Raw genomic sequence first — 13,407 nt, 5'->3', positions numbered from 1 at the left:
ACCGTTTTCAGCCACAGGAGGGCAGCAACAGGCTTAGATAGATGTTCCTTGTTCAGTTTCAGCAATTCAATGATCATTTGAGTTAGGTTATTTAGTTATTTGTGTAAGTATTTCTGTTAGTTATATATTATATTTCTTTATTATTTCAGAGACCACACACTCACTGTCTGTTTATGTAAATGAAGAGAATTGAAAGGTCAAATAATGCTTATAAAGGGTTTAAAATGTAGTAATATTGTCACAATACTGAGGAAGGCTTGCGTGCAACGAGCGCAAGTATGCTCTCCTCTCACTTAAGAAACTGTGCTCAGCATCATGATCATGATTACAAGTTTATACGGTTTACATATTTTGAAGCAATGGTAGTGTCTACTTTTCATGTCAGTGAGTCTAACAAAATTGATAATGCATGGGTTGTGTCTTTTGTCTTTTCCCACATGTGACCTTCATTCCTGTCTGGGATGATCATCGACCACTATGTTCCTGTGATCTGGAATAAAACAAGTGCAGAGGTAGTGTTGGTTTCTCTTTCAATGTCTAGATAATGGAGTAAACTGGGAAAAATTCACAAAGGGGTGGATCAGGATCTGCTTCAATTAGGTCCTCAGAATTTTAACAATCAGAAGTGGGCCTTACAAAAGTTTGAGAATTCCTGGTATAATGTAATAGTCTGTTGTAAATAATGTTTAGAATTTAAAGCATTCCCCGAATTAATGATTACCTCGGAGCATGAACGTGTCAGTCCCCTCCTCTCCAAACTTTCCTGTCCTTTTCTACTGTCACTGTGCCAATAAAGCAGAAATGTGTCTGAGCTAATATCTGCTTTATCCCTCTTATGGGCTACATGGAAAAACCCAGTCATGAGGGGAACCACTGAGGAGGCACTGCAGCAGGAGGCTACCAAGTACCTGAAGGGGGTGACAGACAGGGAGGGTGGCTGCAGGCAGCAAGAGGCTAGCAGAATCACTCATAGCCCCACAGCAACTCAATATACTGAACTCCTTAGGAACACCTGGTTCCAAGGCCCCAGACACTTGGCTGACTGTGATGTAAAACAAGTCTGCAAGTTTTTTTTAGTTTTTTTTAAGGAAGATGAATTAACGGTGTCAAACTGATTGCAGAAACTGGGTGACCAATTAAGTGACCAATTACAAGTCCCATTGATATACTAGACTTGTGCTTACTGTTATGTTTCTCTGTGTATGCAACTCTGTGTTTTGTTTTCTGCTCCTCCTGTTCTTGGTCTCACTCCCAGATTCCTGAGTGGATCCAGTTATAATTCATATAATTAATAAATATGAGCATTGTGATTTGTCATTTGTGTTTGTCACTGGATGTTATAGAAGTTATGTAAAAATGTGGTTACCTGGTGGTGCTATGTCAATTATTGAATTAATGTGCAGTAATTGAACATTTGAAATACTCCTGTTTTGAAATTATGCCTACAGTATAGGTGTCTCAGTAATTACCGATTATATATTAGGCTATACTTTGAATGTATTTACCAGGTAAATGTTTAGTAGGCTATGAAAGGAAGGTTTACCCAAAAAATGTAAGTAGGAATAGAAATCCATAAGCCTAGTGCCAATGGGCCTAGGATATAGACAATAAACTACAGGTGGAATTGTGGTGGAGCAATAGCGGGAGCATTTCGGATTACTAGCGGGCCGCTGTCCCTGACGCTTATAATCTGCCAGAGTTCCACTTAACATTCAATGTGCAAATGGCCAGGAACCTGCCAGCGGATTCGGACGGAGGTCCACCAGCTGGTCCATCGGGGACCCGCTGTAGGTCCGCTAGCCTTGTGTTATCTGGGTTTATCCTTACCTTTGTCCAGAAACCGAAGTTAAACCAATTGCAGCAAAATAGCTAAAGTTACAAGAATCATCAGTGTAACTGCTTTAGCCACTAACCGCTACCATTAATGTTATGGAAGCTGCTGCTAGTTGTTGTGAGCTCATGAGCTAACTGGCTATCCCGCTCTTATTGTGCTGGATTAGCATTGGAAGCATTGGAATTGATGTGTCCAGGCGACAAGACGTATCATAATTTATGATCAGACATTATTTCATGTAATTTCAATTCACAGCTATTTCAGTGGCATGACTAGCTTCCGTCCTACCAGTCCTGAACAGAAACAAGCCAGCCACGCACATATTAAGCCAGGCTGGATCTGGCCTGGTTTGTGTTGTCTTTCTGTATCACTGGAGAAAGAATAAACATGTGTAAAGGCGTTGTAACATTGGAATAGAAGATCAAAACCAGTCTCCTTAAAGGCAGCCAGTTTCAGTCAAAGACAAACGTGTGTCCAGCAGGCAGTGTTGGTGTTACCATGACAATGAAATGACAATGGCCACGTTCTTATTTAGGATTAGGAGTAGGTTTAGGATACCCTGAACTGATAGGCGACCATTCAATGTTCTTCGGCTAATTAGCCAATGAGTTTCACTTTTTCCGAGCAGACGATTGATTATCAGCAATTATTTTCTTTAGCTAAATTAATTGTTATCACGATCACCCTGCCTCCACTTCATCATGCTGATCAAGTCAAATAATGATTAAAGAAATTGCATGTCAGGCCCTATTCTATTAATACATCCATGGTCAGGCCTTAATCATGTTTGGCCAATTGCGAGTGGCTAATTCCATAGCACTATTTCCTGTTTAAAAAAACTTTTCTAATATGAAAAGTGCCCACACATTGATTTTGACCATAAAAATAATTCATTTTCCGTTATGTTGTTGCATGTGGCCTACAGCCAGTGCTAATGCCCCATCATTTGCCCTTCATCCCCATTGAATGCGTCTTTTTTGCGTCTTCCAAAAAATTGCTTTGGTCGATTTTTGGGTGTTTTAATACTTTCTGATTTTGTGGTGTCAAGGATCATTATTGTCAACAAACATCTGTATGCTCATTGACACCGTTGTGTGCACCACTAAATGCTAGCTGGCAAGGCAAGGCAAGTTTATTTGTATTTCATTTCAAACCTTTATTTATACTCGTAAAGTACTGAGGTTTTCCTCATTTACAGTGTTGACGAGTTCACACAAATACAGTACACAAATAACAACAGAACAAATACAATAATAATAGTAATAGTAATAATAATTAAAAACAGGTTGAAGTAGGCTACACATGTCAAGAGCCATGGATTTAAACTCTGCGGCTGAAAGAAGTAGGCTAGGCTACCTCAAGCTTTAGAGTCATTTGTAGGCTATAGCACAGTTCGGCAACAAGGCAATTCAAAGTAGCCTACTTCACCGGAGGCATTAAAACATGGATTTATTAATAGAACATTAAAAGCATCAAGACAAAATGAAGAAACACGTCATAAAATGTCATATATGCAAGCATGTAAAAACAGGTTGCCAGCCAGCTAACATCCCGTTTTTGCAGGACAATGTTTATCACGCAGTCGTTTGATAACAGTGAGTGACAGCAAAATATGTCGACAATAACCTCATCAAATCAGAAATATTATGAAATCCCCCCCAAAAAGCAAGCACAGCGAAGGCTCCGAGGCTCCTCAACTTGTGGGCGCGGCCTACCAACGCGTCATCGCCGTGGAGGTCCACAGAACCAATAATAGGACGCACCCTGTCATCGGCCAATGAGAGGTGGATCTGTGTTTTGGTGCAGAATTTGAAAGGTGAAGCGGAGTCTATTATATTGATACATCTATGAGCGGCCCTCAGTCAGATAGCTGTTAGCTAACGCTACGTTCTACAGTAAAGGGTTTCAACAGGCTACTAGCTAACGTTAGGTTTGTGAACCATCAAGTACTTTCTGGACCGTAACTTTAACCATGAGGAGGAGGTAAATAAAACAAAAAAAGATTTACTTCCGAGTGCCGTGCTAGCCGCTTGCTGCTAAGTGGAAGCTGTAGTGCGATGTCTAACCCGATATAATGCTAGCTAGCTATCTAACGTGTGTGTTAGTTAAAGTTTGCTGGTCCGTTTGTGTTTGCTTTGCTCGGTTAATTACTATTTTTCCTCTGCCATTAATGAACTTTAAACGGACCAATTCGCAATCATAATTGTTTATCTGGCGTTAGCTAGGCTATTCCCCCTATCTGGCTTGCCAGTTAGCATTAGCTGGCTACCGTAGCTACCTAGCTATGTTTTAGTTGAATTGAACTGGTTGCCTAACCAGTTTAACTTGATCAAGCATAACTTTAGCTCTGGTCCAGGGCGTTCTCTGCCTTTCAGGAACTCTAGCCTTTTTCACTCAGTCTGCTGTATCTTGCTGCAGATACTATTTTCTTTACTCATCGAGGTTTTCGAACGATGAAAGCCCTTTCTCCCCCATCGTTTGAATAAAAAGCATTTTTGCACTTAAATAGCACATGTCCACGTAAGGGAGAACTCTCTCTAACGCCCTGAACCAGCACAACAGTAAAAACTAACGTTACAGCTTCATATGTAGCTAACTAGTAGCCGGCTGTACTTGGTACGAGTAAATAGCTAGCTAACGTTAGTTTAATAACCAACTATGTAAATGTTGCTTCTTTTATTAACCAACTAACGTTGTCTAGTGCTAACTGAACCATAATTCTGTGTGATTTGTTTTGGTCAGTGAAGTCCATGCTGCAGAGTCTGTGGCGTGTTTAAATAGAGCACTGGGTCGACTAAAGGACATTTGGGAAGAAATTGGCATTCCAGAGGACCAGCGACTACAGAGGACTGATGTAGTCAAAAAGCATATCAAAGTGAGTTCCACTTGGAATAAACACATTGTAGTTTTAACTAACCTTACTTGATGGACTCTGTCAGACTACTGTGTATGCTTACCAACAGGGCTTGCTGGATATGATGATAGCAGAGGAGGAGAGCCTGAGGAAGCGACTGATGAGCAGCATAGAGTCTTGTCGAAAAGAGCTTCACAACTTATGCAGTGAACTCCAACTATCCCCATTTGAGGTACTACAACCTCATCTTATGTGTTTAATGTCTATAATGGGTAAGTTGTTTATGTTCTCTATTTCCCATGCCTTATTTTTTTTTATAAACATTGGTGTGTATTTAGGAGGAGGAGGCCAGTACAATGTTGCAGTTGGAGAAGGATATACGGACACGGTTGGAGATCTTGATGAAACAGAAGAACCAGAGAATGCAGGAATTGAAAGCCTTTTGGAAGCAGGACCAGGAGTTGTGTGATATCATGTGTTCAACGCCCTACTGTATCGATATGGACTTGGTCCCATCTCTGGAGCAACTGGACAGTTACCGCTCCTACCTGGACAGCCTCACCAAAGAGAAGGTGCCTAACTTGATCATTTGTGTTGGCCTTTTTCTGGGGTCCATCAGCTATTTTTTTTTACTAGTTAACTCTCCACTGAGGGATGACAGACAAGACGGCATGCATATATTGACATGCTTGACATAATGTTTTCTATTTGCCATTTCAGGCGCACCGTCATGAGGAGTTTGTGGGTCTCAAGAGGCAGATCATCCTGAACATGGAGGACCTGGATCAGCTGCCAGACACCAGCTTTGAGCGGGAAGTGGTGTGTGAGGATGAGGAGTCTTTCTGCCTGTCTAAAGACAACATTGCAGCCCTCAGACTGCTGCTCAGTCAGGTGAGGATTGCTGACAGAAACGCTTCTTTTACCCCAGCAAACTTGTGTACAACATCTGATGTGCGTGTGTGTGTGTGTTCATTTTCAGTTAGAGGAGCGCAAAGCTGAGAATGAGATGCGATGCTCCGACTACCGCAGTAAGATCCAGGAGCTGTGGGAGAGACTGCAGATTCCCCAGGAGGAGAGGGAGGCCCTCGCTGACCATATGGTCATGTCAAAGAAAACAAACATGGAGGCTGTAAGAAGACATTACATTTATCTCTTATCTGTTGCACCTTTTAAAGGAATCCATGTAATTGAATGGGTTTCTTTTGTCATGGTCTTTCCTTCCAGCTGCAAGCTGAGGTGGAACGTCTGGATGAACTCAAGATCCAGAACATGCAGAGTGTCATTGATGGCATCAGAGCAGAGGTGGCCTTGTTCTGGGAGAGGTGCTACTATAGCCTGGAGCAAAGACAATCTTTCCTGCCTTATTATGACGGTAAATGAATTGTCTGTTTGTGGGATTTGAATCTGTATGTTATAGAGAGAAGCGTTCCTCAACGTCTACGTCTCTGCACACAGATAATCTGACAGAGGAGCTTCTGAATCTGCATGAGACGGAGGTCTTGCATCTGAAGAAACACTACGAGGATCACCAGGAGCTCTTTGAAGGAGTCACAAGGTGGCAAGAGAGCTGGACACTGTTCTTGGAACTGGAGGTGAGCCGAAGGCAGTTGTTTTGTTTGGTGATCCGGGATCAGTGTCTGTAATGTTTATGATTCCATTGTGACATATGTTATGAACTCTCCACAGAAAAAGGCAACAGATCCGTCAAGGTTTAATAACCGTGGAGGAAATCTTCTCAAAGAGGAGAAACAGAGGGCGGACCTGCAAAAAAGTCTGCCAAAGGTAAGGAAATGCTGCCGCTATTGCAAGAATGATGGATGTTTTCTTTGTGGCCCTTGAGCATTCAGGTAATCATTTCGGACATGTCTGTTCAGATGGAGAAGACCCTGAAGGCCCAGATTGACCTGTGGGAGGAGGAGCAGAGCAGGGAGTTTCTGGTCAATGGACGCAAGTTTCTTGAGTACGTGCAGGAGCAATGGGATTCGCGGCATATGGAGAAGGAGCAGGAGAAACAGGAACGGGTAAGCCTGTCTTCTTGGTGGTGGACTACTGTTCTTTTGATGAAGCAGACTAGACGAGGGCGGCTATGGCTCAGGAGGTAGAGCGTGTCGTCCACTGTTCGCCGGGTCGGCGGTTCGAATCCCGGCTCCTCCTGTCCACGTATCGAAGTGTCCTTGGGCGAGACACTGAACCCGTGTCTTTGGGCGAGACACTGAACCCCAAATTGCTCCCAATGAGCTGGCTGGCACCTTGAATGGCAGCTGCCGCAATTGGGGGTGTGAACGTGTGTGTGAATGGGTGAATGAGAGGCCATTGGTGAAGCGTTTTGGATAAAAGCACAAAATAAATGCTGTCCATTTACCATTACTAATTAGATCCTTGATCTGTGAAATAGCTACTGAAGAAAAACAAACAGACAGAGGTGGACATGCTGTATGGAACTGCTGTGAGGACACCGTCCAAAAGACGTCTTGCAGGAACCCCCACACCTGGCAAAACTAGAAAGGTAATATTGTTTACTTATTTAGTAACTTGACATTTATTACTTATTTACTGTTACTTTAGTACTTATTTAGAAAAGCTTTTTGCATGTAATGTGTGTATATTTTATATATTAGTGTCTGTTATTATTCTGCTTGTTTGTTTTCTTGATGACTTTGTGATTGTTTCATGATCACTTTGAGATGAAAAGTGCTCTATAAATAAAATTATTATTATACTATTTGATCATGACACTCATGCATTCAAGCCTCTTGAATTGATATTGTCATAAAAATCCACAGTAGCACATTTTCATGAGTGTTTTGGTCTTTCTTTTGATTTCCACAGCTCAACACCACCTCCAGCACCACCAGCTCCACACCCAACAGCACCATCCGCTCTGCGTTTGGAGGAACCATCTGCCACTCTCCAATCAGGCCTCCTCTCTCAGCCAGCAGGGTTAGTACACTCAATCCTCAATCCCCCTGTTAGCCAGCAGGGTTAGTACACTCAATCATCAGGCCTCCTCTATTAGCCAGCAGGGTTAGTACACTTAATCCTCAGGCCTCCTCTGTCAGACAGCAGGGTTAGTGCACTCAGCTTCCCTCCATGTATGACGCCATGTTCACACAGTTTCAGGAAGCTCTTTTTTAACGCTAGCTTGTTCCATCGTAGCTTGGTCTCGGGCTGCGCACTCCTGGACGTGGGAGGACTCCTCGTACTCTGGAAAGGAACAAAGAGAACATCTCCCATCTCGGTGGAACCGCTCTGACTGGTGTGCGACTCCAGGCTAGTCCACACCCTAACATCAGCATCACCTCTGTTGCCAGCACCTATTCGGAATTTGCGGTAATTTTTCCATAAAAAAAAAAAAAGATGCCTACCAATGATAAACCAGCAACACACATTCCAGTCAAAGATTGTGACCCTGTTGTTCATATGGCGAGAAGCAGTTGGTTGCTAAGCTTTTTACCTGCTTTACTCTGTAACTGGGCAGTTAATTTCATCATTATAATGTCAACACAATGACCATGTTTCTATCTGGGTATAACTAACTGCGCCTTCCATTTTAGAATGACTTTAACAACATTGAATCTACCGTCATTACAAGGTCTGTATTTAAATGTATCTACAGTAACCCCATAACATTGAGGCTCACCGGGCTAACCAAAATTGTCCTACTTACCCAAGGTATGCATACTTTTCAGCTTTGTCTCATGGAGTACAGACTGAGCCCTATGCAGCTGTGTTAATGTGCTTTTCTAACACGTCTTTGACTTGAGGTGTGTGATGCTGGAATATCGGGGGGGTGGGGGGGGGGGTTCACTTCAGTTTTTTCCTCTTTACTACTACTTTGTCACAGAATAATAACGGTGGTGAATATTCCATTAACAAAAGACCTTTGCCTGACTCCTCTGTGTTCTGTTGTAGGGTTTGGGTTTTTATTACTTTATGGGAAGTGAAAGGGTTTGATTTCTCAACTGATTGATGAATAGGGGAGTGGTTTCTCAGTGAGTCGCTTGTCCAGTTTATATGCTGCATGCTTTATTCTAATCCCTCTCTCTTCTCCCTCAACAGAGGGACCTCTCAAAGGCCTCATTTAACGTGAAGACGGGACACCTTAACTCCACTGTCACTCATATCTGATGGCGGGGGTCAAACCTGCACTCTGAGCCATCCAGCTCAGCAGTGCTCTGATTATCACTGTTGTCAGTTTTGGAGTGAAGTGAATGTAACTGATGTAAAAGGCATATCAAAGACATGTCATTGTCAGAATTTTTATGTTATTTTATTTTTTTAGATTTTTATAAGCTGCCTGAGCTTTGAAGAATATAGCAATCCTCTTGAATTACATTTTGAAGGACTAGATCTACAAAAGGACTTCATGTTTGCAACACTAGTAATTTAATCGTTGATGTTTAGACAAATTTGTGCAATGTAGAATCTTTGGGGGCTAGTTAATCATGGGATTTATGTCTGACTGCTAGAGCACTGCCCTCCATAATGGAAAGTGTTCTTTTTTAAAATAAACATTTTTAATATACAAAATAATGATGTGTGTTTAAAATGCACACTAATGTGTAAAATATAATGGTGGGAGATTAGCTTCCAGGATGCTGTCCATCTAAGCAGAGTAGCAAGGAAAAAGCTGTAACTCGGACCCCATTTACACCTGGCATTAAAATGCATTTTAGGCGATCAGATTGCAATTGGACAGTGCTAAACCATATGAAAGTACAGGTGTAAATGCACCCAAAACATGGATTGTGATCTGATCAGCCAAACTACCTCCAGAGGTGGTCAGGGACACATTGTGACCACATTGAACACAAGTGTAAACGCAAATGCGTTTTCAATCCACATAAAGCTAGGTTAAACCAATGTGTAACGTACCAATGTGTGTGTAAATGTAATCAGGTTAAATCATATCTAGATACAATCTGGATACGAGATGCATTTTAATGGCAGGTGTAAATGAGGTCTGAGACTAAGATGGGTAAAACAAAACAGACCAGTTAACAGAGAAAGATTGGATGAAAGTGTTATTATATACAGACAAATCTAAGTTTGAGGTGTTTGGATAACAAAGAACAATATGAGACATAGAACAAATGAAAAGATGCTGTTGGAGTGCTTGACGCAATCTCCCCTCTGGACGGCACTAGATTGGAGTGAATTTACATTACATTCGTCATTTAGCTGGCACTTCTATCCAAAGCGACTAACAATAATAGCATTTAACATAAGAAAAGCCAGAACTCACAAGTGCATCTCCTTTGTAAAACAAGTGACTAAGAGCATAATCTAGTGCTGAAGGTAAAGTGCAAGAATAGCACTAAAATACAATAGGTGCTTAAGAGGGAGGATCGTTGTAGTACTTCTTGAAGAGATGAGTTTTGAGCCTGCGACGAAAGATGGGCAGCGACTCTGCTGCCCTGACGTCAGTGGGCAGTTCATTCCACCACTGCGGGGCCAGGACAGAGAAGAGCCGTGACCGTGTCGGTCGACCGCAGGGGCCTCATAGTGACGGGGCAACCAGTCACCCCGAGGTAGCAGAGCATAGCTGTCGGTTGGGGGTATAGGGTTTGACCAAGGCCTGGAGGTAGGTGGGGGGCTGTTACTTTCATTGCCCTGTAGGCTAGTGCCAGAGTTTTTAACGGAGCCAGTGTAGGGAACAGAGAAGGGAAGTTGTGTCGGAGAACTTGAGGTGGTTGAACACCAGGCGAGCAGCAGCTTATTGGACAATTTCCAGGAGTTTAATGGCTGACGCCGGGGCCCCAGCAAGGCGGGAGTTGCAGTAGTCCAGGCGGGCGATGACCAGGGCCTGGATGAGCACCAGCGCCGTTTCATCAGTGAGGAAAGGACTTATCCTCCCGATGTTGTAGAGCATGAATCTGCAGGAGCGTGTGACGGATGTGATATGTGTAGACAATGACAGTTGGTCGTCCAGGGTCACAACCAGATTCTTCGCAGTCTGAGTCAGTGTCACCACTGTGTCTTCATTGGTGATGGCCAGATCCCGGTGTGGGCAGCCCTTCCCCGGGAGGAACAGCAGCTCAGTCTTGTCCAGATTGAGCTTGAGGCTATGTGTTGTCATCCATGGCGAGATGTCAGCCAAGCACCCAGCTACAGTATGCGTGTCTCCACTTGTGTATCAGAAGGGGGAAATGACAGGAACAGTTGGGTGTCATCGGCATAGCAGTGATAGGAGAAGCCATGAGAGCGAATGACAGAGCCCAGAGATGTAGTGTAGAGGGAAAAAAGGAGAGGACCCAGGACAGACCCTTGTGGAATCCCCGTAGACAGACTACGATACGAAGATATTTGGTTAAAGATGGCACGCTCCAAGTGTTTTAGATAGAAAGGATAGAAGGGAAACCGGTCTGTAGTTTTTGACGTCAGAGGGGTCGAGAGATTTCTTCAAGAGGGGGGTGTCTGGCAATCTTGAAAGCAGAACCGCAGTCCAAAAAATTAATGTAGGTGAATGGCTGCCCTGGCTGTGTTTGGGTGGCACGTGGACCCGCCCCGTGATTTAGATCCGCTCCAAAATGTAATAGGTTCTAAATTGGACCATGCTACAGTACACCCTCCCACAGAGCTTCTTGAAAATCGGTCCAGTAGTTTTTGCGTAATCCTGCTGAATACAAACAATTTATGTTAGAGGTATACTGTTATGGGGCTAAGTAAGCAATCAACCCTGCAAATGGACCCTAGTTGTTCTGTATTTTGTTCAATGTGAGTACAAATACAGGAATTCTGCTCCCAACTAGGTCCAATGTTGCAACACAACTCCCAACTAGGCCCAACTCATGCACGATCGAGAGCATCCTGACTGGGAACCTGTAACTTTGTAAATTTTGTGTCTGTGTTTACTTGTTTTTAACCATGTACGGTGACCTTGGGTGTTATGAAAGGCGCCTTGAAATAAAATGCATTATTATTATTATTATTACAGGATTGCAAGGCCTTATAGAGTGGTATGGTCAGCTGAACGTAACTTAGGGGGGGCACTCCCCCACATTGATGACATCAACACCAGGAGATGCAAGACCAAGGCCAACAGGATCCTGAAAGACCCCAGCCACCCAGGCAACGGACTGTCCTCTCTGCTACGGTCAGGGAAAAGGTACAGCACACATGGAGAACACAGAGAGGCTCAGGAAGAGCTTTTTCCCCCCCAAGCCATCTGCCACCTAAACAACTCTAGCTAGTACATATGTTATGGTCAATGTGAGAAAACGGGGAATGTGAGTTTTTCCCGGTTATTGCGCACATTCCCCGACCTCGCGGGGAATGTAGGAGAAACATGTGCGTTTCTCACATCTCCCGGGTAATGTGCACATTCCCCGACCTTGCGGGAGATGTGAGAAATTGGTTAGTATTTCTCACATCTCCCGTACGGTCGGAGATTAACCGGGAAATGCTTACAATTCCCGACCTTGCGGTAAATCTAGGAAAGCGCAACCGTATGCACAACTTCTGCGCAGCCGGGTGGTGGGAGAGGGCTTATGTGACGCCTCAGATGGCGTGCACCATAAGAGGCACCCACGGTAGTTGGGCTATCGTTACTGGCACACACCTGTGAGAGATTTTTCGTCTTTTCGTCTGTCTTTCGGCTAGCTAACGTGTAGGGTTCCTTTGGAGGTTCCCACCTTCCTGTTGTTGCAATGTTCCTTTTGCGTTTGTTAACTTGATCACCAGTGTATCCTCCTAATACTACTTACTGTGTGCAGCATAGGCTATATTACTGTTCAAGGTAGACCACAGACTGTTATTAACTGTAGGGGAGGACCGGGACGAATGAAACACTTTTTGGTTTGATCAGATTTACACAGAAATTAATAAAGATGGAGATTACATTTTTTGATGACAAACAACTTGTACATGTCCTTTACTAACCTATTAGTTGTAAGTTTCGTTCTGTGGTGTAACAGTTCAATTCAAGACGGCCGAGAACAGAAGATGTGCATTGTTTCTCTTGTACCTGCCGTGCGGGGCGAGTGAAACAGATGAGTGGGACGAGTGAAACAGTGAGATTATTTTGCTTATTGTGTTGCGTAGCCTCGCGGCTTGTAGGCTAATTATCTTAACTTTCAACACATGTATAATTAGACCCAATTTAATGTTTCCATTAATGCAATTGATGCTATGTATTCGAAAACCATGGGCAAAATGTCAAGCGCCTCTCGTTCTAAGCGCACGAGCCCTCTCCCACCACCCGGCTGCGCAGAGGTTTTGCATACGGTTGGACTTTCCTAGATTTACCGCAAGGTCGGGAATTGTAAGCATTTCCCGGTTAATGTGCACAATCCCCGACCTTGCGGGAGATGTGAGAAATACTAACCAATTTCTCACATCTCCCGCAAGGTCGGGGAATGTGCACATTACCCGGGAGATGTGAGAAACGCACGTTTCTCCTACATTCCCCGCGAGGTCGGGGAATGTGCGCAATAACCGGGAAAAGCTCACATTCCCCGTTTTCTCACATTGACCATAACATATGTACTACCCAGTGTACCAAGTGTGAAATATCTAGTGTATATAACATTACCATACATGTAAATACAGATGACAGTATATACATCTCACCTCCGGGATTATTTATTCATAGCTATAGAATGTACATAACACACCATTATCACTTATCTTACATTGTATAGATGTGTTATTTGATTGTGTAGTTTGTTAATTGTGTATGTGTATCTTATCTGTAGTTGAGCACATCAAGGAGCCGGCA

General features: G+C 43.4%; 1 protein-coding gene across 1 annotated transcript; it reads left to right on the top strand.

Annotated features, from left to right (window-relative positions):
* Nucleotides 1-860: 860 nt before the first annotated feature.
* On the top strand, nucleotides 861-8,816 carry LOC311320653 (protein regulator of cytokinesis 1-like; the record flags this gene model as incomplete). Its single annotated transcript, XM_084452457.1, has 15 exons — nucleotides 861-917; nucleotides 1,732-1,787; nucleotides 4,577-4,709; nucleotides 4,798-4,920; nucleotides 5,027-5,260; nucleotides 5,409-5,579; nucleotides 5,668-5,817; nucleotides 5,913-6,060; nucleotides 6,144-6,280; nucleotides 6,375-6,470; nucleotides 6,563-6,709; nucleotides 7,084-7,194; nucleotides 7,518-7,628; nucleotides 7,851-8,018; nucleotides 8,748-8,816. The coding sequence occupies 15 exons, from the start codon at nucleotides 861-863 to the stop codon at nucleotides 8,814-8,816; spliced, it is 1,911 nt and encodes a 636-aa protein (XP_084308583.1).
* Between the last annotated feature and the right edge of the window lie 4,591 nt (nucleotides 8,817-13,407).

The sequence above is a fragment of the Borostomias antarcticus genome (genome assembly GCF_949987555.1).
Source record: "Borostomias antarcticus genome assembly, chromosome: 18".
NCBI classification, from domain to species: domain Eukaryota; kingdom Metazoa; phylum Chordata; class Actinopteri; order Stomiiformes; family Stomiidae; genus Borostomias; species Borostomias antarcticus.
This window is presented reverse-complemented; position numbering and strand designations above follow the sequence as displayed.